Source organism: Ictalurus furcatus, chromosome 29, assembly GCF_023375685.1.
Source record: "Ictalurus furcatus strain D&B chromosome 29, Billie_1.0, whole genome shotgun sequence".
NCBI lineage: Eukaryota > Metazoa > Chordata > Actinopteri > Siluriformes > Ictaluridae > Ictalurus > Ictalurus furcatus.
In genome coordinates, this window is record NC_071283.1 from 15,617,062 (window position 1) to 15,641,529 (window position 24,468).

General features: G+C 39.3%; 3 protein-coding genes across 6 annotated transcripts; 1 reads left to right on the plus strand and 2 right to left on the minus strand.

Annotated features, from left to right (window-relative positions):
- Positions 1 to 115: 115 nt before the first annotated feature.
- On the plus strand, positions 116 to 2,214 carry LOC128604390 (macrophage mannose receptor 1-like). The gene is made up of 4 exons (XM_053619493.1): positions 116 to 494; positions 627 to 968; positions 1,699 to 1,790; positions 1,962 to 2,214. The coding sequence occupies exons 1-4, from the start codon at positions 152 to 154 to the stop codon at positions 2,064 to 2,066; spliced, it is 882 nt and encodes a 293-aa protein (XP_053475468.1). The 5' UTR covers positions 116 to 151; the 3' UTR covers positions 2,067 to 2,214.
- A 5,648-nt stretch (positions 2,215 to 7,862) lies between these two features.
- si:dkey-162b23.4 (sodium/hydrogen exchanger 9B2) lies at positions 7,863 to 16,742 on the minus strand. 3 transcript variants are annotated; one of them, XM_053619497.1, is made up of 13 exons: positions 15,762 to 16,742; positions 14,220 to 14,396; positions 13,471 to 13,666; positions 12,852 to 13,022; positions 12,239 to 12,381; positions 11,580 to 11,707; positions 11,190 to 11,365; positions 10,997 to 11,103; positions 10,717 to 10,866; positions 10,255 to 10,363; positions 9,800 to 9,936; positions 9,334 to 9,517; positions 7,863 to 9,128 (listed from the first exon to the last, which is right to left on the minus strand). In XM_053619497.1, the coding sequence occupies exons 2-13, from the start codon at positions 14,298 to 14,300 to the stop codon at positions 9,067 to 9,069; spliced, it is 1,644 nt and encodes a 547-aa protein (XP_053475472.1). In that variant the 5' UTR covers positions 14,301 to 14,396; positions 15,762 to 16,742; the 3' UTR covers positions 7,863 to 9,066. The 3 variants fall into 3 exon arrangements, with proteins under 3 accessions (XP_053475472.1, XP_053475469.1, XP_053475470.1); XM_053619494.1 differs by having other exon boundaries at positions 15,755 to 16,741; XM_053619495.1 differs by having other exon boundaries at positions 15,719 to 16,676.
- Positions 16,743 to 16,788: 46 nt separating this feature from the next.
- On the minus strand, positions 16,789 to 23,584 carry bdh2 (3-hydroxybutyrate dehydrogenase, type 2). Of its 2 annotated transcripts, none has more exons than XM_053619499.1 (11): positions 22,789 to 23,584; positions 22,201 to 22,291; positions 22,001 to 22,107; positions 20,990 to 21,068; positions 20,601 to 20,697; positions 19,685 to 19,793; positions 19,065 to 19,125; positions 18,841 to 18,954; positions 18,509 to 18,567; positions 17,997 to 18,089; positions 16,789 to 17,157 (listed from the first exon to the last, which is right to left on the minus strand). In XM_053619499.1, the coding sequence occupies exons 3-11, from the start codon at positions 22,070 to 22,072 to the stop codon at positions 17,104 to 17,106; spliced, it is 738 nt and encodes a 245-aa protein (XP_053475474.1). In that variant the 5' UTR covers positions 22,073 to 22,107; positions 22,201 to 22,291; positions 22,789 to 23,584; the 3' UTR covers positions 16,789 to 17,103. The 2 variants fall into 2 exon arrangements, with proteins under 2 accessions (XP_053475474.1, XP_053475473.1); XM_053619498.1 differs by having other exon boundaries at positions 22,001 to 22,103; positions 22,199 to 22,291.
- Positions 23,585 to 24,468: the final 884 nt, after the last annotated feature.

Consider the following 24,468-nt stretch of genomic DNA (forward strand, 5'->3'; position numbering starts at 1 on the left):
ATTCTTTAATTTAGCCATTAGGATTATCTATATTCAGATATTCACCAGTTAAAGTTTACTGTGTGTTTCATAAAATATAATATCACCAGCAGGTCTGGTCCCAGTCACTGTATCCGTCCTGAGAACCGTCCCTCACAATTATAACCTGACGATGACACGGGTGACCTGGCCTGATGCACAGAGTTACTGCAGGGTGATGTACACTGACCTGGCAACAATCCTAAGTGATACTGATTGGCTACTATTTGAGAAAGAAGCAGCAAGCAAAGGTCTGGCAACATCTGCCTGGGTCGGATTGTACAACGATATCAATATCTGGAGCTGGTCCTTAAACCATCTCCCACTGACGAGTGTCACTTATACCAATTGGGTCCCTGGACAGCCTGATAATCGTCTTGGAAAACAAGCGTGTGTTATAATAGGTTACTATAGTGGAGATATTGGATGGCTGGATAAACAATGTACAGACCTATTCCCCTTCATATGCTACAATGGTGAGTCAATATCCTGATGTTTATTTGCCTAGTCTTGGTTTGATGGCTGGTTTTTCACATTTTGGGTTGTATCTTGGTATCATATTGTCTGTGAGACAGAGACGTGACTTTTGTATATTTATTTTTTCACAGCTAATTTCAGTGGTGCTGCCAGGTTCATCAGCATCAGTAGTCCTCTGTTGACCTGGCCTGAAGCTCAAACTTACTGCCGAACACATCACACAGACTTGGCCAGCTCTCTTAACAGCTCAGACAACGACATGTTACTGCAGGTGAAGAATACCCAGGGTGATTCCTGGATTGGGCTTTACAGAGACACTTGGAAGTGGTCAGACGGGACCATCGCTTCAAACATCCCATGGGCTCCTGGACAACCTGATAATGCTGGGGGTTACGAGGACTGTGCAGTGGTTAATAACGGACTGTTCTACGATGAACAATGCACCAACCTGCATTATTTCTTCTGTCACACCAGTGAGTCTTTTGTTCTTTCTGCTATTGCTTCTAATATCAAATCAATGTTGACTTCAAAAAACCCAAAAATGAATTAAATATTTATGTAAGCTTTACATTATTTTCTGTATCTTGTTTGAAGAAAAATTACATTTTTGAAAATCTTCAGATGCCAAAAGAAGAAAGTAAAAATAAAATACTATGATATAATAATAATAATAATATTAACAACAAATGCTCCTTTTTATGCTTATAAACACCTTCATCTACAATTTGTTAGTGTTCAGTGCCTTCTGGGTAAACTGTCTCTCAGAAATTTACCGCTATATCGAGCAAACTTCCCTTGAGATAATAAAGTGAAGGGATGGTTGATGAGAGCTCATTAAAATATTTGAATGCAGCAGAAAGTAGCTCACAGTTCATGAGCAAATGACGGCACAAGAAGACGAAAGGAGACGAAGTTCAAATTAAACACAATTTGTTTTCATTTGGTGCAAAAAGTCATTTAGAAATATGATTGTGAAATTTTACTGTATAAAAATATAAATATACCATAAACAAAATGATAACGTAATCAAATCTAACACATAAAGGAGTGTCTGTGCAATTAATGTTCATTTAAGATTTAACTCGTTAAGCCATATATCATAATATTCATTCAGACGGTGCAGTGTCCTGAAGAGGAAAAACTTTACATTATGGAGAAATTAAAGCGTGTGTGTGTGTGTGTGTGTGTGTGTGTGTTCCACAGTTTACCCAGCGAGGAGTCAGATAATGAGACTGCAGGTGAAGTCTGATGGGAGTGTGTTTGATCCTGCTGTGCAGTCGTCCATTTTAGATCAGGTGAGTCACATGATGTCTCTGAAATTTGGAGAAACCCATATTAGCATTTCTTACTCTCAAATTTCTTTTATTCTCAAGAATTTTGCTCCTTTTATTATTTCTTGTCTTCTCGGTGACACGTATTCCTTTTCTTTTTGGCTTGAGTAATTAAATCCTGATTCTGATCCTCAGATCAAACAGAAACTGGAGGAAAAAGGCATGTTGGAGAACACCACAGTGACCTGGAAGGTGCAGCCAGATGGAAACATCTTCCACAAGAAAAAGGATGATCTGTAACGTCTAAATGCTCACCTTCAAGTCAAGCAGATTTCAAACTGACTGAAATTTTATTTAACCTACAACATTTAAGCTTTAATCAGTAGGCAGTGTCAGAGGACAAGATTAGCCAGAAGTAGAGGAATAAACATATTTAATTGGTCTGATTGGAACACGCCCACTTTGACTTTGCAACCGAAATTTTAAAGTCAGATTTCACTGCAACTTTTTAATATTGAACATGTTCAGCTTTTGCTGCAAGAGGCCACTGAACACAGTGATAAGGAGAAAGTCAGAGAGGGTATGTTCAATACTGGGTTTAATGCATCAGTGTGTTGTAGTAAAGAATAATTCTTATATAGAATATAGTGAATGTAACAGAACCTGTAAATACACTGTGTGTACTTTGAACAGTCATATATAATGCACTTCAAATTATTACTGTCATTTATTTCTTCCACATCTACAGTTATAAATATATACTCATTTCTTGTATTTTGTTTCCATTTTCTGTACCTAAAGGCTTTAATAATATACATTAATATCATCAATAAACAATTTTAAATGTAAACCTCTTGTAACTATTTTGTAGTCAGAATGTCACGTGCCGGAATGTAAGGGAGGTTAGGACGGATACAAGTGTAGTAAAAGACGTTTAATAGAGAGAGACAGGCAGACAAATCCAAATCATGATACAAGAGCATGGTCAAAACAGGCAATGGGTCAAGCGATCTCCAAACAGGCATAAACTGGGCAAGGCTAGAATCCAAAACGAGAAACAAAGTCAATAACCATGAATCGAAACGAGGAACAACTTGTTAACGAGAATACACTCAAAACTATGCAGTCATGGTGTTCAAAAAGTCTCTTTTATACTGTGGAGTGAGTGTGCGATTGGCAACAGGGGAGTGTGTGTAGTGTAGTCCATGTTTGTAGGCCGCAGTGCAGGATGGGAAATGTAGTCATTGGTTTGCTGTGACATGACACAGAATTTAGAAAGGTGTTCTATAAAATGTAATTCTACAGATAATATTAACTGCAATACTTACATTGACCAGAAGTCGGCAGTAGAACAATCAGTAACACAAACAAAACTGGAGGTGCTACAGATCCAAACACCAGATTTATTTCATTAGTAAAAATATACTTTCATGTAGACACATGCACTGAAAATCCTATTAGAACAATCATCATCACCACCATGACAGGTAAAGATCCTCCTACTTGTTCATCTGAGCAGGTCATGAGGTTTGCATGTGACTACTTCCACTCTGCCTTGCTTCGTTTCCTATGTAAAACAGGACTCTTTATTCAAATAGTCCCAATGCACTTCTCCTAAAATTGTAAGGTGTGTAAGAATTTAGTCCTGACCTGTTTCTGGCCTTTAATACATCATGTAGATCTTCCTTTATGATTATAATATTCTGTAGTTCCTTTCTAGATCTATCATTTTACAATAATTATGATTAAGATTCCTCTACATTTTTCCTCTGTCTTCACAAAGGGTTAGATTTTATCTCACTGCCCAAAAATGCTGCCTCCAAGTTACCAAGAAGAGGCAGTGATGATTTTATAAAGCAGCCATGATAATATCGTGTATGCTGAGTGTTGGATCTGATTATTGACACATGGCTGTTCCTCACTAAAGGCAACCTGATGAACTCATTCACCTCCTTTCTGTGCTGAAATTTGAGGAGGATGGGCCAGTGTTTGGTTTTGTTTAAATAAGCAGTCTGGAGTCTAAGGTAAAGTTAAAGTAAAATGGAAATCTTCGTTTGTGCTGGTTTGTGCTGATCTTAAAATCTTAAATCTTAATTTATTGAGTCATTTAAGTCATTAAATTTCCACATACACACATGCACACATATAAATTATATATATATATATATATATATATATATATATATATATATATATATATATATATATACACACACACATACATACATACACATATACATACATACAAACATATATACACACACACACACACACGGCCTATGTATGTATAAACAGAGCTACAGCAAACCGATTATGGTGCATGTATTTATTTATGACAATGGTAATATTACGACTGTTATTCTCATAACAACATATACAGTAACAAGTAAAAACACTTATCTTGGAGTTCATGTTACATTTCACACATCCTGTGATCCGCTGTGTCCCTTAAAAGTTGAAAACGCACAGTGGATAGCTAACAATTACGTGAATGCGACTATTTAATGTGATTTGTCGTTTGGTTTTTACCTTGTTACTTAAACTGTATTGTTAAAATAAAAAAGACAGTCGGCAAAAACCGGCACAAACAATTGAGACTATTTCGGGTTAATTTGGAGCATGTGGGGGGGGCTGGGTGACCCCAGAATGACCTTTGAATATTCTTTTAATATCTCCAGAATTGAAGCAGCACAAACAAAATTTTTTACCGCACAAACCAGCACAAACGATTGAGAATATTTTGCTGACATTTTGCGTTGGTGTGGGGGCAACTTCACGCAGGAGGATGGGTCAGTGTTTGGTTTTGTTTAAACAAGCAGTCTGGAGTCTAAGGTAAAGTTAAGGTCAAATGGAAATCAGTCTGCGTCACCCATGTTGTAATTTCTCCATATTAAGAAGAGGACAGGTGAAGTAAGCAGATTTGTAGAGAGTTGTGTACAAGCAGTGAAGATCTAAAACGGAGCTACTGAAGAAACACCAGCCTTCAGCGTTTCATATTACAGGTACGTTTGGTAGAAATACAGCGTTTATGTGAATGAACACTCTCTTAAGTAGTGTTTTGTGATTGTCAGTGTGATTGGGAACAGGTGTGTGTGATTAGTCCTGTGTTCCATTGGGAGTTGTAGTCCTCAGCCATGTTTGTAGTTCATGGTGCATTATGGGAAATTGAGTTGCTAGTTTGTCTTGCCATGACAATACCATGAATCTGTGAAATTGCTAGTTATTTATAATCCTGTAGAATTTAATATTGGTGCATCCAGAGTGTGAACTTGGACCCCTCTAAAACAGCCCACAAGTAAACTGTATGCAAAAAACCTCTAGAGATGGTCTGTATGGTATGTTTGTGGTTCGTTTTGTCGTCCAAGACAGGAAGAATAGATTTTTTTGAATATATTTTATTAGCAAACATGCTCCTCTGAGGTTGCGTTCAGCTGTAAGACAAGCCCTCACATTTGCTTCTACAAAGAACTTCATATTTAACCTGGAGAAAAAGTCACCAGTCTACACAGCACAATCCACAAAATGTTTATCATCATGTACTTGTGGGCTACACAAAGCCAGAGCTACGCACATTCAATCCTAATCCTACTTTTGTAGATCTTCATCTGGGACGAGGCCTGTTGCTGATATTTTATTCCATGATATGCACCGTAACGCTACGCTGGTGAATATACAGCATGAATATGGCTAAGTTAAAGACGTCTATACTTTTTACAATCCAATCGTGTAATTCAGCCTGGTGTTCCAGTACTGTATGAGCCTGCTGTGTCATCACTGGAAGACTCGAGTAGGCATGTTTACAACAGCTGTGTCATTGCTTACATGATTTATTTTGTCTGGAGTGTTCCTTTAAGGTTCTTGTAGAAGTGCTTGGTGTAATTAGATGCTGTGCAGTATTTTGGTGTATAAGACTAAGCTGATCCAGCTGAAAGGTTATATGGTAGAGTTTTCTTTTAAATAGCTCAAATTCATGTTTGCTGTCTTGGTAGCAATCTGTGTTTGATATGACAGTTCATGATTTGCTTTGTGATTCGCTTCCACCTTGTGGTCAAAGTCTGTATTGCACACAAAGCATGAACATGTTGCTGATGTTCTTTCACCACAGACACTATTAGAAGCCCCCCCCCCCCTTTTTTCACTTTTTTTTTTCTTTTTAAAATTTAATGATGAAACCAGGTGCAGAATATTAACTTTAAGCATGAAATATTAACAAGAGTGAGTTTAATAACTGATCTGAGTGTGTTTCCTGCTGTGGTTCTCAAAGTGTGCAGGTCCCCCACTGAGTCTAAGAACTTCTACTGACCTTCTAATGACCGCAGCACAATAATATAGTAAACTAGTAAGTAAAGTAAAATAAGTAAACCTTAATTTATAATAGCGCTTTTCGAAACCAAAGGCTACAACATGCTGCATAATAATAATAAAGTAAAATAGAATTAAAAGTAATAGTAAACACATGAGTTGTAAGATGCTGTCGAACACCTCAGTTGAGCAGGAACATTAAATATATAACGGAAGGCTTTACAGAAGCACATTACTTTAATAATTTACCGCATAAGCTGAAAAAGCACAATCACCTTTTATTTTCAGCCTAGCCCTAGACAGGGAGAGTAAACCTTGATCAGATGACCTTAATGACCTTTCACTGCTGTGCAAGGGGCCAATGGGCCTGTGTGAAAATGTATTTGCCCCCATAGTTACTAATTCCCCAAATCTATGGAACTGCGTTCATAATGGGGTTCAGCTGGACTAGATGCAACCACGCCTGATTACTGCAAATGGCATGCCAAAAAATGACATCGGCCAACAAAAACCTGCCATATTAACTCCACCTTCTACATTTCTCCACAAAACATATAAAACACACGGAGAAGCTGGATTTGAACCACCAACCTGTAGATTCAGCGGCAAGGCTTTTAGCACAAAGCCACCAAATCCCACAAAGAAAATCACGTGTCATAGCACCTTCATCTTTTAAAATGACCTCCGCCAAAACCCCACCATCTTCGTCTCCTCGAGCCTCACGTATATTCAATCCCAGCTTTTGCAAAACTTCAGCTCTGCTCAACTTGAGATCTCTTGAGCTTAACAGAGAACATGTCAAAACTATCCACATAAATTTAAAAATGAATTCCTTAGATGACGTCGGTGTTGATCTTGCTGTCAGCCAGTCCTGAAGGTGATCTACACAGCAACCGTCCAGACTGCTGCAAGCCAGGCCTCTGATGTCCGAGGTCATCGTTGGTTGGTTTCATTATGATCGTCATTATTATGAGGGTCTTTTATTCATTACAGAAGAGTTTTTAGCTTTAAATCTCTAGAATCTTTAGGCTACACATGTGGGCCAACCCTCAGCAGCAGTGAGTGAGTCTCTGTGGGCAGAAGCTCCAAGCAGAAGTAGAGCATCAGGATGGATCTTGATTCACCCACACATGGCATTTAGAACCTCCGAAAGCCCTCGGAGCATGTTAGAGCCTCCAGGGGGCAGCACTGCCTCACTCACTTTCAGTAACAGCTTTCTCAGAGTCACAGAGGATCTGGAGCCTAATAAAGACTCTTACCCCAGCAGCAGCTCCATGAGTGAACTGGCAAACTGCACTGTGTACAAAACTCTTCAGAGTTTCAATCATGACGAACAGCCCTTCTGAACATTTGTCTAATTGATATTTGGAAAGATAAACTCACCTGACAGGTAGATGAACAAACAGAAGTCTCACGCTTGAGCAAAGTCTTTAGAATAGTTGCGTGAGTTTGGTCTGTGTTACCCGTGTGGTCTCTCAGAGAGGATAGAGGAAGTCACTTTCAGATTTCAGTCTCATTTAAAAACAGTGTACTGAACGTTAAGTGTGTTAATTGAAATATATTTCTAAAGAGTATTTCATAGCACAGAGTGAGTGAAGGGGAACCAGTGACAATTACTGAGCACAAATAATAAAGCGTTGTGTTCTGCCTGTAACACAATCCTCCACAACCCGCTCATGATTTGCTTTGAGCTCTGCTTCCACCTTGTGGTTAAAGTCTGTATTGCAGAATAAAAGTGCCGACACACGACCGTTTTTACATTTCCCAGATAAATGAATCACATCATGCCTAGAATAATTGTCATAATCCTTTAATGGATACACCGAGTCATTACTGACCAGAGTCATGAAAATATCCCTGTATGATTCATCTGTATGATCCCATTTGTACAGTATTGATGTAACACGCTGCAATGTCTATACAATATACTGTTAGTAATAAATACAAAAAATCCATGAAAAATATATCAGAATCAATGCAAAAGCAACCGTGTGTTCATTCCAGCAGTGAAACAGGAGAAAAGAAATAAATAAAGTTTTCAATACTGATGGAGCCGTAAGAGCGCAAGGAGCACGATGACCTGAGAAAAACTGATTAACATTTCATTTAATATAATTTAATTATATTTTATAAAATACACACTGATTTATTGTGGTGAGCAAAATGGCATAATTCCAGCATGATGCTGTTTTATCTTTAAAACAGATAATCCCTTTTTTTTTATTACAACAAAGACTTAAATAGAAATAATGTTTGTCTATATTTCCCGCTTTCAGTCGTCTCTTTAGAAATATAAATGTAAAATAAAGGCCTTAAAATAATCAAGAGCAATGTGTATACATAACAAACCTGCAAAATTCTATGGTCAAAATTGTTTAAAAAAAAGAAAGAAAAAAAAACAAAGTAGTCACAGAGGAGAGACAGAGGAGAGTCATAGAGGAGACAGAGGACAGTCAGAGGAGAGACAGAGGACAGTCAGAGGAGAGACAGAGGAGAGTCAGAGGAGAGACAGAGGAGAGTCAGAGGAGAGACAGAGGAGAGACAGAGGAGAGTCATAGAGGAGACAGAGGACAGTCAGAGGAGAGACAGAGGAGAGTCAGAGGAGAGACAGAGGAGAGTCAGAGGAGAGACAGAGGAGAGACAGAGGACAGTCAGAGGAGAGACAGAGGAGAGACAGAGGAGAGACAGAGGAGAGTCAGAGGAGAGACAGAGGAGAGTCAGAGGAGAGACAGAGGAGAGACAGAGGAGAGACAGAGGACAGTCAGAGGAGAGACAGAGGAGAGACAGAGGAGAGACAGAGGAGAGACAGAGGACAGTCAGAGGAGAGACAGAGGAGAGTCAGAGGAGAGACAGAGGAGAGTCAGAGGAGAGACAGAGGAGAGACAGAGGAGTCACAGGAGAGTCATAGAGGAGACAAAATAGAGTTACAGGAGAGTCACAAAGCCAGAGTTTGAGGTACTGATCTTCTGACTGCCTGTTCTGGAAAGTTCCACAAGTATCAGATTGCACTCTCGTAGGTGACCCGGGCATCTGATGGCGACAGAGTACCCTGACTTACAGCTGTAACACACACACACACACACACACACACACACACACACACGCACACACACACACACACACACAGAGTTAAAGGCCTGTATATAAGTGTTTATACTTTTAGATTTCAGAATCACATCAGTTTATCTAGACACGTATCCACATATCCATCCATCAAGATATTCCTCCACTCATCCATCCTCCCATCTCTGTGTGTGTGTCTCACCCCACTCGGGGTTCTTGGGTCTCCTCAGTAGGCGTGGTCCACACAGGCCGATGAGCAGCGCTCCGAGTGGAGCAGTGATGAGGATGGAGAGAACGGCCACGCTCAGCACGTCCATACCAAAACGCTGACACTCCTCATCCTGCTTCACACGCGCCGTGTCCAGAGCCGTCGAGCCAATCGCAGCCTGTCGAGAGAGACAATCAGCCAATCAGCTTGCAGCGTTCACTTTACCTTCATTTCCTGTTCCCTGATTAGTACAAACCGCTGACTCAGGACATCTCTATTTACTACACACATAAATAACACCATATATATATATATATATACATATACACACACACACACAGAAGAAAGGAGAGAAGAAAGGGAAATAAGAGAAGAAAAAGAAACAAAAAGACATGTGAGATGTGAATGTGTCGTAAACAGGTTATAAGCTGTATGTAACGAGGCTTTAAGTGAAGGTGACCTGAACAGTGGCTTTAGGCATCCAGGCCAGAGCGATGAAGATCTTCTCTTTCAAATCAAATCCAGCGCAGAGCACCATGAGGAAGGTGAAGAAGATCCTCACACTCAGGGCAATGCTGAGAGTGGCCAGACCCAGAGCTGAGGACACACACACACACACACACACACACACACACACACATACACACACACACACACGCGCACACACACACACACAAACACACACACACACACACGCACACACATACACACACACACACACACAGACACACACACACAGACACACACACACACACACAGACACACACACACAGACACACAAACACACACACACACACAAACACATACAGTAATAAAATTATGAATTAAACCACTTCTTTTCTTTAGTATTTTGTGTGCATGTATGTGTGTGTGTGTGTGTGTGTGTGTGTGTGTGTGCGCATGTGTGAGACTGACCCACTGTGATAGGCTCTAGAGCACCGACCCGGATTTCAGCTCCAATCAGCCCAAACAACAGAGGCTGAAACACATCCCATACCTTACCTACAACCTCCTCTACAGAAGCCTGAACACACACACACACACACACACACACACACACACACACAGATACAGGTACACAAGAAAGAAGAAAAAGGAGAAAGCAGAGGAAAATTTAAAAAGAAAGAAAAGAAACAATTGGAAGAGTAACAAGTAAATTCAGTTAACAATTAGTAATTCAGTGATGGAAAAAAGAAATGGAATAAAGAAAGAAAATAAAAAAGAAAAAGGGAAAAAGAAGCAGAAAAAAGGATGAAGAGAAGTGAAGAGGAAAATAAAACGATTTATTATCTACATGCAGAAAATATATTTACATAAAGAAAGAGCTGTGCAGAAAGTGACCTGGTGTTTGGGGTTTTTTGCGAGAGAGAATCGTACTTTGTTATTTTCCCAGCCGGTTCCAGCGAGGAACGCGAGGACGAGCGTACAGAGTCCTCCAGACCCGGGGAATCCGGCCACGTTAGAGCCGAACACAGCAAACACACCGAGACCGAGCAGCAGGAAGGAACGCTTCAGCACCAGACCTTTCTACAGAGCACACACACACACACACACACACATAATACAACACTCGATTACTTTCACACATCTACAGCGTGAATTTATTCTCTACACTAATGTAATGTCGTGAGTGTGGAGTGTAATCAGGAGTCTTTACCTGGTCTTCACTGGGAAAATAACGAAGGAAGAACCCGAGAGCCACGCCCACAACCACACCCCCTAAAACCTCTAAAAACCCTCGGAGGATGTTGAACCAGGTAGAGCCTGCAGGGGGCGGCACAGAGACGGGGTTATAACCCGAGTTCAAATCTCATTTCGGCACACAGAGTTTCAGCGTGAGGTTCAGGTACCGGTGGCGAAGGCGATGCCGAGGCAGGTGGTGAACCCTGTGATGGCCAGGACATCGTCGAAGCTTCCGGCGGCCATTAAGAGCGTGGGCACGCCCTGCTCCGCCCCGTACCCGTCCTTCTGCAGTAGCAGCATGGAGGGAACCACCACAGCAGGAGACACGGCACCCAGAACGAACCTGAACACCACAAACACACCGACAGCTACGGTTTACTGTTAGACCTTCATGCTTCACTTATCTACATAATTCAAATTATTATAACTGTATAGCAAAACAAACACCTTTTACTTAAACTGCACTTGTATTAAACTGTAAAGTGTGTGTGAGTGTGTGTGTGCGTGTGTGTGTGTGTGTGTGTGTGTGTGTGTGGGTTTAATAACTGCAGCCGAACCCCAGTATGAAGCCCCAGATCCAGGGAAGTCCCATGAGGAAGTGAGACAGCAGAGCCACGGTCGAGCTTTCGATGAGACACGGACCCGCAGCCACACGGACACACACCGCCTTCAGCTTCTTCAGCGCCTGAAACCAACACCACCTCAGATAAAATGGCAGATCACGTCAGAACTGTTTCCACCCTCGATGTGAAATTACAGCGTATAAAAATGAACTGAAAAACAATCTGACACATTTTAGGGGAAAATACAAAAACTTACAATAACCTGGTTGCATAAGTATACACACCCCTAAACTAATACTCAGTTGAAGCAGCTTTTGATGTTATTACACCACTCAGTCTTCTTGGGTAAGAGTCTGTCAGCGTCGCACATCTTCACTTGGCGATATTTTCCCACTCTTTCTTGCAAAAACATTCTAGATCCATCAGATTGTATTTCAAAAACTTTGATCTTCTTTTCGTGAAACCGTTCCTTAGTTGATTTGGATGTGCTCTTTGGGTTGTTGTTTACCTTCTTTACTTATTTACCTTCATTAACTTACATTTCTCCTTATTTACAAAATTCTAATTTAGCTCTAACAACACATGAAGGGAAACTAAAACATGAACACGTGTCCCAGCAGGTTGTGGGCGGAGTTTGGGAATGATTGACGTACCGAAGCGTCCAATCCCAGGCCAGCTCGGGTCAGAATGACAGCCAGGGCGCCGTTTCTCAGAGACGCGGACCATCTGAAGTCGATGTACACCGCCTCCGTTACCACGGGGATGTTCCTGAGGAGGACACCTGCTAACAACATACCTGAACACACACACACACACAGTGAAGATCTAACTACCCTCTGGGATATCAGCTACACTTTTCTCACAGACTTTGGTTGGAGAAAGAAAAACATCGACGACGTAACTGAGACATTTGTTTAAACAGGACAGTTTATTTTTTTAAGAAGGATGAAAATATTATTTTAAAGCAGCCAACAGGAACAAACTCTTCAGCAGCAGGTTTTGGTTTTTGCAACTTTCTTTCTTCTGTTACAGCATATAAACCTCAAAACTATAATACACAATTAACTACATCTATTCAGTATTAATTCAGCTGAAATTAACCACATGACCAAAGAACATTGATGTTTCAAAAAAATATAATATCACCAGTGTGTCTCTTTTGATGACATCATCTTTTCGCACCTCTTCAGCTGATAGAAACAGACAAAAAATTCACCTTATATGGAAAAGTTAAAAAGTCAGTGAGAATAAAAGAAGGCGTGATACCCAGGAGAGGAGGGAGGGGCGGGAGGCGGGGCAGACGGACTAATCCCACAAGCTTTCCTCCAATCAGAGAGCAGATAAACACGATGACGATGCCGAACAGGTTTCCTCCGGGGAGACACTCGTCCTCAGTGATGGACCAAACCACTCCGAATAACACCGTGGCCATGGATGCTGGGGACACACACACACACACACACACACACAGAGGTCCAGTTAAATAAATTTAGCCACACAACCCAAATGCTACGCTGATTAGCTAGAAAACCTAGCTGATGTTGAACAGATGATGGTTGTCATGGAAACACAGCGATATTTTCTGACAGGCTTTGGCTGGTGTAAAATAAATCAGCGATAAAATGAGGAGACTATGATACGGATAGAATGTAGGGGCGTGTCTAAATTTGCATACTGATGCATATATATTTTATTGTTAATAAGGATAAAGGTGTAAAGATGTTCTTGGGCCATTTTTAGTTGTTTTTTAGGATTTTGAGTAACATAATTATTTTTAAATGTTTTTATTTTATTCGGGGCTCAGAAGTTTGGACCGTTGGGGATTTGTGTATAATTTATTACAAGTGATTGGTAAATTTTCGGTGCATCCCTTCGCCCCACTCACCTTTGGTGATAAGTGATGCCAGCAGGCCGCGGGGGGGACACGGGCACCGCCTCCTCAGCCACCCGCAGCATCGTCGCTTCGGCTCCGTGTTGGTGGAGGCGTCTATCGGGTGTCCGGGTCTCTGCCCCTCCGTCTCCTCCGTGTCCTCCGTGTCCTCACTCAACAACGCATGGAACGTCTGATTACCCGAACAGTGCTGGAAATATCAATACAAACCTAATCACAAAACCATGCTGAAGAACACCTTACTCTGTGTGTCTAGGTGTGTGTGTGTGTGTGTGTGTGTGTGTGTGTGTGTGATTCGCACAGGTACACGTGAAGCCCAGCCCGTGTTGACTCCCACGTAATCAGAAATATTAGATAAAGAGTGTATCAGTGGAGTCACAGGTTCCTATTTGTTCTGCAGGGTTTGTCTCACACACACACACACACACACACACACACACCGCATAAAACCTACTCATGTAACAGCAGAGCGTGTAAATCTAACACACACACACATACAATGACTATAAAAACTGAAAGGTGTGAACTGTATGTCTATTATAAAACTATTACAATATTATACATTTTAATAAATTAAACTCTTATATGTAATAAGACACAGTAAAACAAATTTAGTTTTATATAAATATATATATATAAATAATTAAGCACAGTATGTAATGAAAGAATGTCAGGACTTAAATGATAACGTTAGTAATAATAATGCAAGATAAACGTAAACGTCTTTTTAACGCCTGTCGTACCTCAGCATGGTTTCCCACCACAGGAGCTTCTTCCTCCTCCAGCGAGCGGGATGAATCGGGTTGAGACTCAGCATGGTCCATAATACCGAGAGATCACTTCATCTCCGACCAGCGAGGACGTTCACGCCACTTCCACCTCCACTTCCCGCCCACTAACTGGGCGGAGCTACAAGCAGCCTGTCATACACCAGGGAGGATAAATTCAGGTGTTTAATCTGCACCTCTGTTATTTATATAAAGCTGGATGATATGGCTAAAATATTATATTGCTATACTTTTTAAAACATGCATGACACAATATAGCATGTTGAGTTCGAGACTGTGATTCTTCAGATGATGTTTAATTAATTGTCTGTAACAGCAGCTCTGACACATTTATATTAATGCGCTCCTCAGAAACAGCTCGTTCACAGGGACTTGTACGATGGACGCGCCATATAAATCGTTGATATGGTGAAGTTTTCTTAAAGTAAGGAGATGTTTATGTGAAGGAGTCTCCAGTGTCAGCACTTTGTAACAGTCAGATGTACAGCGATCAGCCATAACATTAAAACCACTGACAGGTGAAGGGAATAACACGGATTATCTGGCTAGGGAGCAAGTGAACAGTCAGGTCTCGAACTTGACGTGACATGACAAGCCGTGTGTTGTTTTTTCTTTTATTAACATCAAGACAGGAGAAAGCGAGACAGGTGAGGGAGCGAGTGTTTATAGCTGCTATAACGTAAGTGAGAACAGGAAGCGACTCGTATCGTGGGCGTTACGCGACTCTAAACTGATAAGAAGAGGAATACATTTTATTCCTTATATAAAAATTCAGATTTTTAACCCCATTATGGTCAGAAATGTGTGTAGTTTTTAGTTGTTGTGCATTGGGCGTGGTTCAATACAAGGTATTTTGGATACATTATGAATAAATCAAGTTTTTTTTAAGGCTTAGATGTAATTTTGTTGACATTTTAATTAAAGCGTTGACTGAATTAACTCTTTTGTGGTTGTGATGTGAACAGAGGCGTAAACCGGGATAAAAGCAGCTTAAATTGAACAGTTAATCCGATTTTAACCAGACTACACACTAATTAACTCACCATATGCTACTTTAGCACCACATGGACTTAAAGATTAAGATACAAATATATTTACTATAAAATTTACAAAAAATACTATCAAATTACATAAATATTACAGTATAAATTTAAGGTAGCTGAATCCACACATGGCCCATAATGCACCAGTGTCTAGTGTGTGTAATTACTTCTACCCTAATTAGTGCACTTATATATAGTGAACATGGAGCCATTTTGGGATTCATCCCTTTTTAGTGAAGTTAATAAAGATGATATTTTGTGCTTTTATGTACGTTAACACTGTTATTTTTCTACCAGGTTACAGTGTAAACAGCCAACCGACTGATTCAACTCGTTATAAGAAAAAGAAAAAAACAAGGTGGGGAATAAAATCATGAAGTACATTTCCGGTTTAGCTAGTCAACATAATACCTGTTAAAATGTAAACCGGTTGTCATGGTTACTCACTTCCTACCGAGCTCGTGCTTCTTCCTCTGGTGTGGATGCTGAAGAAAACCGCTGTGGTGCTGAAATCCCCGGCTCGATCCCAAATACTTCCTCTCTCTGAGCGAGCACTACTTAAGATGTGATGTCATGGCGGTTACTCCCTACTCAGTGCACTAGAATATAGGGAGCGGTTTGGGATTGAACCAGTCACAGAACTATAAGGAAGCGGATGAAAACTAAAATGGAAGCCGATTGTAAACAGCACAGAGTTTAATAGCGATATTATTGAGTGGCGCAGGGATGACGTCATTTTATAACGCCAAAACGAATTAGCATTTTAGCACTTCGTCCCGAAGTTAATAGGTTTTTAAAATGGGATTTTGGTTAAAAGAATGAAATAAGGTCTGTGGTAAACACAAGCTCGAAATATTTTCACTTTTATTCTACGACATAAATACACCAGTTATACCCCACTCATGATTTTTTAAAACGCTTTTACGCGTACTGAAAAAGGCGGTCGCTAACAAGTTGCTAAATGAGACTACGGAGTTTGTCGGGGACATTAAACGTCATCACGCCGTACAGGACAAATATTTGCAGATAAACTGGTTCAGGTTTGCTGTGCACAATTCCCCCCGAAAAATGTGGATGATTTACACAGTAAATCCGTGTTATAGAAAATGTTTTAAATCAAGTTTGGAAAAGTATTCGTAAGCTTGGTGATGGTGACGTTTAAATCGAGCGACCGTGGTGTAGTTCATTTCTAGCATGTCTTTAGCTTTTTATTACTGGCGATTGTATTTAGGCTTCAAACTTCATAAAAGTTGTGTTCATTTTGTGAAAATTATCTTGATGGACAAAACGTACTGTAAACTTTTGTTGATCACAGAGCTTGTTTTTTTGCTATAATACAAAAGCCTATGGGAAAATCCTATCGGGTTTTTGTCCAGGAAACCAGTGTGATGCTAACTTCCGGTTCCGGTACAAAGTGACGTCATCCCTGCAGCACGCTATTGATCATGACAAAACATTTTAAAAATAGGAGAACAATAACATTTACATTTGTAAAAATTTATTAGAAACATCACCAGACAAGACTAAGGTTCCTCACATTCGGATTGGGAGACATTTTGATACCTTTTGAGTGAGAAATAATAATTATTGACACCCTTTCATTCAAAAATGAATGGGCCTAAAAAATAATAATAAAATAATCACAAGATTGAACCATAATCATTAGTGCTTTACCCTCTTTTATGTCTTTTATTTGATTAATGATTTAATTCAAAACGGACCAACGTGATGTGTTTTAATTCATTGCAATGACAGGAACACATCACAGGTTATTTATCCATTACAGTGTGAAATAATCACAGACTCCATCCTCCATCGATGACGTGTTCGGCTCCGGTCACGTACCCCGACTGCACAAACAAAACGATCATTTCAGTTAATAGATATAATAATTACATTAGCAGTAAAGAAAAAAATACCATTACACAAAAAAATACAAAGAAAGATTTCAATTCATGAGCGTACGGCTTTGTACTTTGTAAGAAGGTGCCAATAGTTTTGAAGAAAACAACCATACTACATAATTATATATATATATATATATATATTTAGTCCGACAAATAATTGCACAGGGCATGTACATGTTTAAGCATAAAATGCTGCTCGTTTCCTGAGGGGTGCCAATATTTCTGGCGTTGATTGCAGTTCAAAAGGTAGCAAAAATAAAATAAATTAAAATGACAATAACGTAGGCAAGTGATGATAACTGTATAGATGATATATCGCAATGTTACACACACGCTAGAAACATTATTCACAAAATATGATCATTTTATGATAATTACAGATTATTATTATTATTATTATTATTATACGTGGATTTTGGTCACATTACAGGAATTTCAACGGAATATGCCATAAACTCCGCCTTCTTGTTTTTTTTTTCTTTTGCCATGCTTGAAACTTGAAAACCATCGAAAAAGTAGAATTTTCAACAAAATTCTACGAATTACTGTCTTCATGTTATTGTTTTCAACACAGGAAGTGATGTCATATAATAATAATAATATGATGATGATAGACAATCACAAATAAAATGTTGCCCAATGAAACAAGTCATGAACAACATAGTAGTTTTATATTTTGTATTATTTTTAATAAATAAAATATCGTGATAACTTTGTAAACAGGATCATGCCGGGACATTATGTTTAACCTGATAGATAAATAATGAGTTTTCTGAACTGACCTCATCGGAGGCGAGATAAACACACAGATGAGCCACTTCCTCCGCAGTGCACATCCTGCCGATCTTCTGCCTTGCCATGAAGTCTTTAAACGCCTGAAACGCGAACACAGAAGAAGACTTTATATTCTTATAACGCAGATCACCTTAGAGTTTCCTCACTCGGCGGCCATGTTGGCATCCGTGTGCTGGCTGATAATCCAGCGTAAAGAGTTCTTCATTATTAGCTGGATATGAAAGTGGGATTGATTTTGGACAAAAGTCCTTCATCAGCTGTGTGAGGAAAAAAACCTTCTGCTTCTGAAGCTGTAGGAGGTAAAATGTCCATCATCACATAATCATGATCATGGTTTTCTTCCTAAAAATATGTATTACAATAAATATCCAGGTACTGACCAGCACATGACTCCTGGGATTATTATATAGTCTCCTTTCAAACTACAGTAAAGTGTATATGTAAATACATGTTTACAAATCATGTTTATTTTAAGTTTTAGTTTATCTTAAGGTAGTACCTGTTCAGGATCCGGTCTGGACTGGATTCGCTCTCTGAGTGACGGAGTGTCTACAGTTCCTGTAGAGAGAAAAGAGAGGAAGACCTCGAGCTGCTAACGGAACAAAAACGCTAACGTATATAAATAAATATAAATACATATAAATTATGAACCGAAATCTCAAGCACATCCTCCGCACATAAAAGATTTATAAAACTGTCGTACAAAGATCATTTATCGTTAGCCCTGATCCTGGGCCAATTTAACATAAATATGAGTTTTCAGTAGATACTGAGACTCTGTGTTTGCATGTGTGTGTGTGAGTGTGTGTATATAAGAGTTGAGCAGTGTACCGGGGCAGATGCAGTTACAGCGAATCCCCTGCTCGAGGAAATCTGCAGCTACAGACTTGGTGAGACCGATCACTGCTGCTTTAGACGTGCTGTACACACACCTGTTCACGACACCTACACACACACACACACACACACACACACACACACACACTGTTTATACCAGCAATTATAAAGTCATACTATTTAAATAATACAATAAATCAATAAAAGTATCTTCATGCCTTTGATGCTTGACGCCACAGATGCCATATTAATGATGTTCCCAGACCTGCGAGCCAACATCTGTGGGCATGAACACACAGAAAATACAGCAACGTTGAAGAAAAACACAAACAAAAACATCAGCGTTTGTTCTGGTGCGAACTCCCAAACATCCCAGCAGTCTTCTGTTAATACTGGCACCTTTTCTCCATCATACACAATACGTTACTCATCTATTCTCTCTAACTGTAACTTTCACTCATCTCTTATGTTTATCCTGGGTACACTGGGTACACTGGGTATAATGGGTAAACTGGGTACACTGGGTACACTGGGTACACTGGGTATAATGGGTACACTGAGTACACTGGGTATAATGGGTAAACTGGGTACACTGAGTACACTGGGTAAACTGGGTACACTGGGTATACTGGGTATACTGGGTACACTGGGTAAACTGGGTAAACTGTGATGTGACTAAAGGTTAAGAGTTCAGATCTCTCTCTTTTTCTTTTAGCTCATTTAAATAAAAAACCAGAAGGCAGATCCATCACAGCTGATGAAGTTAACTCATGTATTTGAAGGTATTGTGAGTGTAAACGGAGCTTTGTGTTAGTTTGTTAATGGGTAGATGAGTGACCTGGGGCAGGAAAGCTCTGATCATCAGGTACATGCTGCGTACGTTCAGGTTCATGGTAAAGTCCCAGTCCGACTCCTCACAGTCCAGGACCGTACCATGATGAACAAACCTGGGGGAGAAGAAACCAAGAAACAGACTGATAAGGAATTAACACAGCTGTGAAGTGCTAAATTATCACCACCATCATCACCACCACCACCATCACCACCATCATTATCATCACCACCATCATTATCACCACCACCACCATCATCACCACCACCACTACTACTACCACCATCATCACCACCACCATCATCACCACCACCACCATCACCACCATCATTATCATCACCACCATCATTATCACCACCACCACCATCATCACCACCACCACTACTACTACCACCATCATCACCACCACCATCATCACCACCACCACCATCACCACCATCATCACCACCACCATCATCATCACCACCATCATTATCATCACCACCATCATTATCACCACCATCATTATCACCACCATCATTATCACCACCACTTCTACTACCACCATCATCACCACCACCACCATCATCATCACCACCACCACCATCATCATCACCACCACGACCACCATCATCATCACCATCATCATCATCACCACCACCATCATCACCACCACCACCACCATCATCACCAGCAGCAGCATCACCACCACCACCATCATCACCACCACCATCACCACCACCACCATCATCATCATCACCACCACCATCACCATCACCAGCAGCATCACCACCACCACCATCATCACCACCACTATTACTACTATTTTTTATGTCATTTATTCACCACACCTCACACTGACTCCAGATTATTTATTTATTATTTGTTTGTTCGTTTTCAGTGTTTAATCCTGATCAGAGTGTGTGGAAGTGAAAGTCGTTACCCCGCTATGTTAAACAGCACGTCAACTCGCTCCAACTCTTTAGCCAGAGCCTCCACCTGCTCCTTTTTAGTCACATCCAGCACCTGAGTCCTGATTCCTGAATAAAACAGAACATAATATGAATCATTTAAAGATAATATTTACAGTTCAGCGTGGTTTTGTCTCAAACGTTTATGAAGCAGTGCACAGAAGCAATATTTACACTTTTATTTCAAACAATATCGATAAAAATATCAGTTCTATAAATTATATAATGTATAACCTTATAGCGGCACAGAATGTGTAAAAAAAGATACATATATTTCTTAAAGTTTAATAACTATATATTTTTTATCAAACACAAGGTGTAAACCATGCTGCAGTGTCACTAGGTGGCGTGGTTTCACTACCTGGAGTCCCGTCCAGTTCTTTCAGTTTCTCACCGTTCAGGTCCGTAGCAATGACCTGAGCTCCTTCTTTAGCAAAAGCCTACAAAAATAAATCAATAAACACATAAATACAGCATTTTATTGAGATTTTACACAGAATAAATATCATTTCATGCAAAAAGAGAAAGAAGGAAATGAAATGTGTGCAATGACAAAAAATAACAAATAAATAAAAATAATCTGAAGCTTGAACGGTGACGACAGGGCGAATTAAACAATAATATAAAAGTGCTCATTTCTAAAAATTTACTTGTTATATAATAAATCACAGAAAACCCCCAGGAACTGTGAAAATGTCCATCTGTAATTCTATCACTTTAATAAGCAGATGTTCTTCATCGTCTTCGTTCCTGAGCTCCTGATGATCTGTGTGATTATTAAAGGGCTTCTGAGTTCAGATTCTGGATGTAAAGCCGCACTAGTGTGTGTTTTTATCCTCCTCGGGCTTCAGCAGCGCCGCTCTGTCACTTCTGTTATTTAGCACACAAACACAGCTGTAATGAAACCTGACTGGTTCTGCAGGGCACAAACACACAACAGCAAAACACACACACACACACACACACACACACACACACACACACACAAACAAACACTGCATTCTCAGTCCTGACCCGCTGATCGCTCCGCTCCAACCACTCCATAAGACATTTTACATGCGTCGAACACGAGTACAGCTAAAAGGTCTCGTTTACCAACACACATCACTGTGAAAGAGCGCGCAAAGCTATTGTGTGCAGCTGCGATTTCGCCGATTAGAGTAGTTTTCCATTTTATTCCTTTTCTAATCTGATCGAGGAGAAAAACATTACCATGTAAACGCTTGAACTGACCACTCTGACTCGTGTCAGCGTGAGCACGTGCGGTGGCGTTCGTGTACGTTATAGAGTACGTAACAGTCTTATAGTGTTTGCTGTGAATAACCTGGTGCTTGGACCCCTAACACTCGCTGATGAGGAATAAAATACACACCAGAGCGGCAGCTCGGCCGATTCCCTGCGCAGCCGCAGACAACACGATCACTTTTCCATCCAGCCGGCCCATGATTTACACACACACACACACACACACACACACACCTGCAGAATGGACAGATAAGAGGATACTGTGTGAAAGTCTGATAATAAAATATCGTCATATTAATACAGATTAAAATCAAAACCAGAACCAACCACAGATACAGAGTTCCTGCAGGAAGTCACTCTTCCTCATGAGGACGAAGTGGAACCTTCATATTTTATTACAGAGGCACGTGTAGAACATCTGATCACACCGAACGTACAGATCAGGGTTATTTCACTTTCCTCAGGAGAATAAATTATCATCTGCAACTTGTTAAATCCGCGGACTCATAAAAATCATGAAAAAGGAGAAGCTGTGATAAAACGTGCGGAAAATAATACGTCTAAAAAGATATCTGCTTTAACATCTACACTCATGTTAAATGATAATGATTTAGGGCTTTAAAAAGGTCCATGCTATATTTTAAAATACATTAAATAAAACAAACATGTTACATGTTAAATCTGAGGGCACAGAAGATGTGTTAAAATAACACAAATAAATAATTTTAAAATAAAATGAAAAATATACAGAATATTTTCTGTGTCGGTGTTATTGCTCTTTCTTGGTGAGATTTAATAAATAAATAAAGCCTTATTTAAAAATAGCAAAGGTCAAAAGGTCATTGACTGGATCATGGGAGAAAATGTGATAAAACTGTGCAGAAAAATGTAAATAATAAAAGGGGGAAGATGTACAGACGTGACATCTGTTTCTTTTCTCGGATGATTAAAGTAGCTTTTAAAACACAAAAATACACAACTGGAAACACAACACAAAAACATGTCCATTTTGAGAGCAGAGCGTTTTTCTCTAAATTACAAAACCGTTTCAGAATGATATGCAGTAATCTACTATAAAATGTTGTATATTTATACAGCAGAATATTTCAATATCTAGAATATCCAGGGTTTTAAAAATTCTTCTTATTATTAATATTAAAAATTCCCAAACACAAAATCCTGACCTGCATCTATAAACAGCATACAAAGGAGTGAAATATTAGATGTGTTGGTGTTATTTTGATGATTAATCACAGAATATTTAATGATTTAACACAATATTATATCAGAAGTCAGATCTAATCTATCTTTCATTTGCCTGAAGTTTAATGATCATGAGGAAATCACGTGACTGTGCAGGATCTAGAGGAACTAAGGTTAATGTGCAAAGTTTACATGCATGTAAATAAATAAATAAATAAATAAATAAAAACACATTTAGTTTGTGAGTTACACACAGTTACACTACAGTAACCTTTTAAAGGGTTTACAGCTGCATACTTAAAATTAATTATTTGGAGTTTAAATAACAATTTAAAAAACCCTCTAAAATAGCAGCTTCAGTTGCGTTGGGATCTAAAACTCAGTCATGAAGAGAAGAAAGAAAATCACAAAGCGCGTAAAGTTCCTCTGAGACTGAATTTATACACAAACAAACACTTTATAACACTGAATTTATACACAAACAAACACCTAGAGAACCACAAACCGGTCCGGTACTCACCTACAGCCTGAAGTTAATGGGCGAAATCTCGCGAGATGTTGCGAGAACATCCGGGTGAGACGTGTTCAACCCGGAAGTGTGTCACAATATACATCTTTTACAAGCAATACAAATTATTATTATTATTATTATTATTATTGTTGTTGTTGTTGTTGTTGTTGTTATTGTTGTTGTTGTTGTTTTATATCGAAAAAGTAAAGCATCAAACAATATATATTTTTTAAAATAATATAAACTGTAAAGTTATATTTAATAAGATATATGATTTAATATTACTTAATAAATCATAAACATTTCCTTTACCAAAAAAAATTGAACTGCAGTATGTTTAAATAAACATTACATTTAAACAAAACATTCTTAAATACAGTTCTGGTATCTGTAAATATATGATTTTATTAAGAGTTAATTATTTTAAATTAAATACAGAGCCGGTACCAAAAAAATTAACTTTATTATTATTATTATTGAAAACATATATGGGAGTTTTGAGATCATTTTACTGGAAATGAAAGTAAACTTCTGTAGCACTCTAGACCAGTGGTTTTCAAAGTGAGGGCCGCCAGGGGGCGCCCGGGGGGCCTTAACAATTTGGCCAGGCTTGACAAACTGTGTCGGAGCCACCAAGCCCATCCCTCCCACTAATATGGTTTCTCTTTCTCACTCTCAGACAACCAACCACACACACACACACACGCACACACACACACACACACACACACACACACACACACAATCAATCAATTCCTAATGTAATGTAATGTAAAGATGTAAGATATTAATATTAAGATATTAAGATTATTATTAATAAAAAAGGGGGATATATTCAGAAGTCTGTATTTTTAATGTGTTTTAAAGTCATCTTGCAAAAG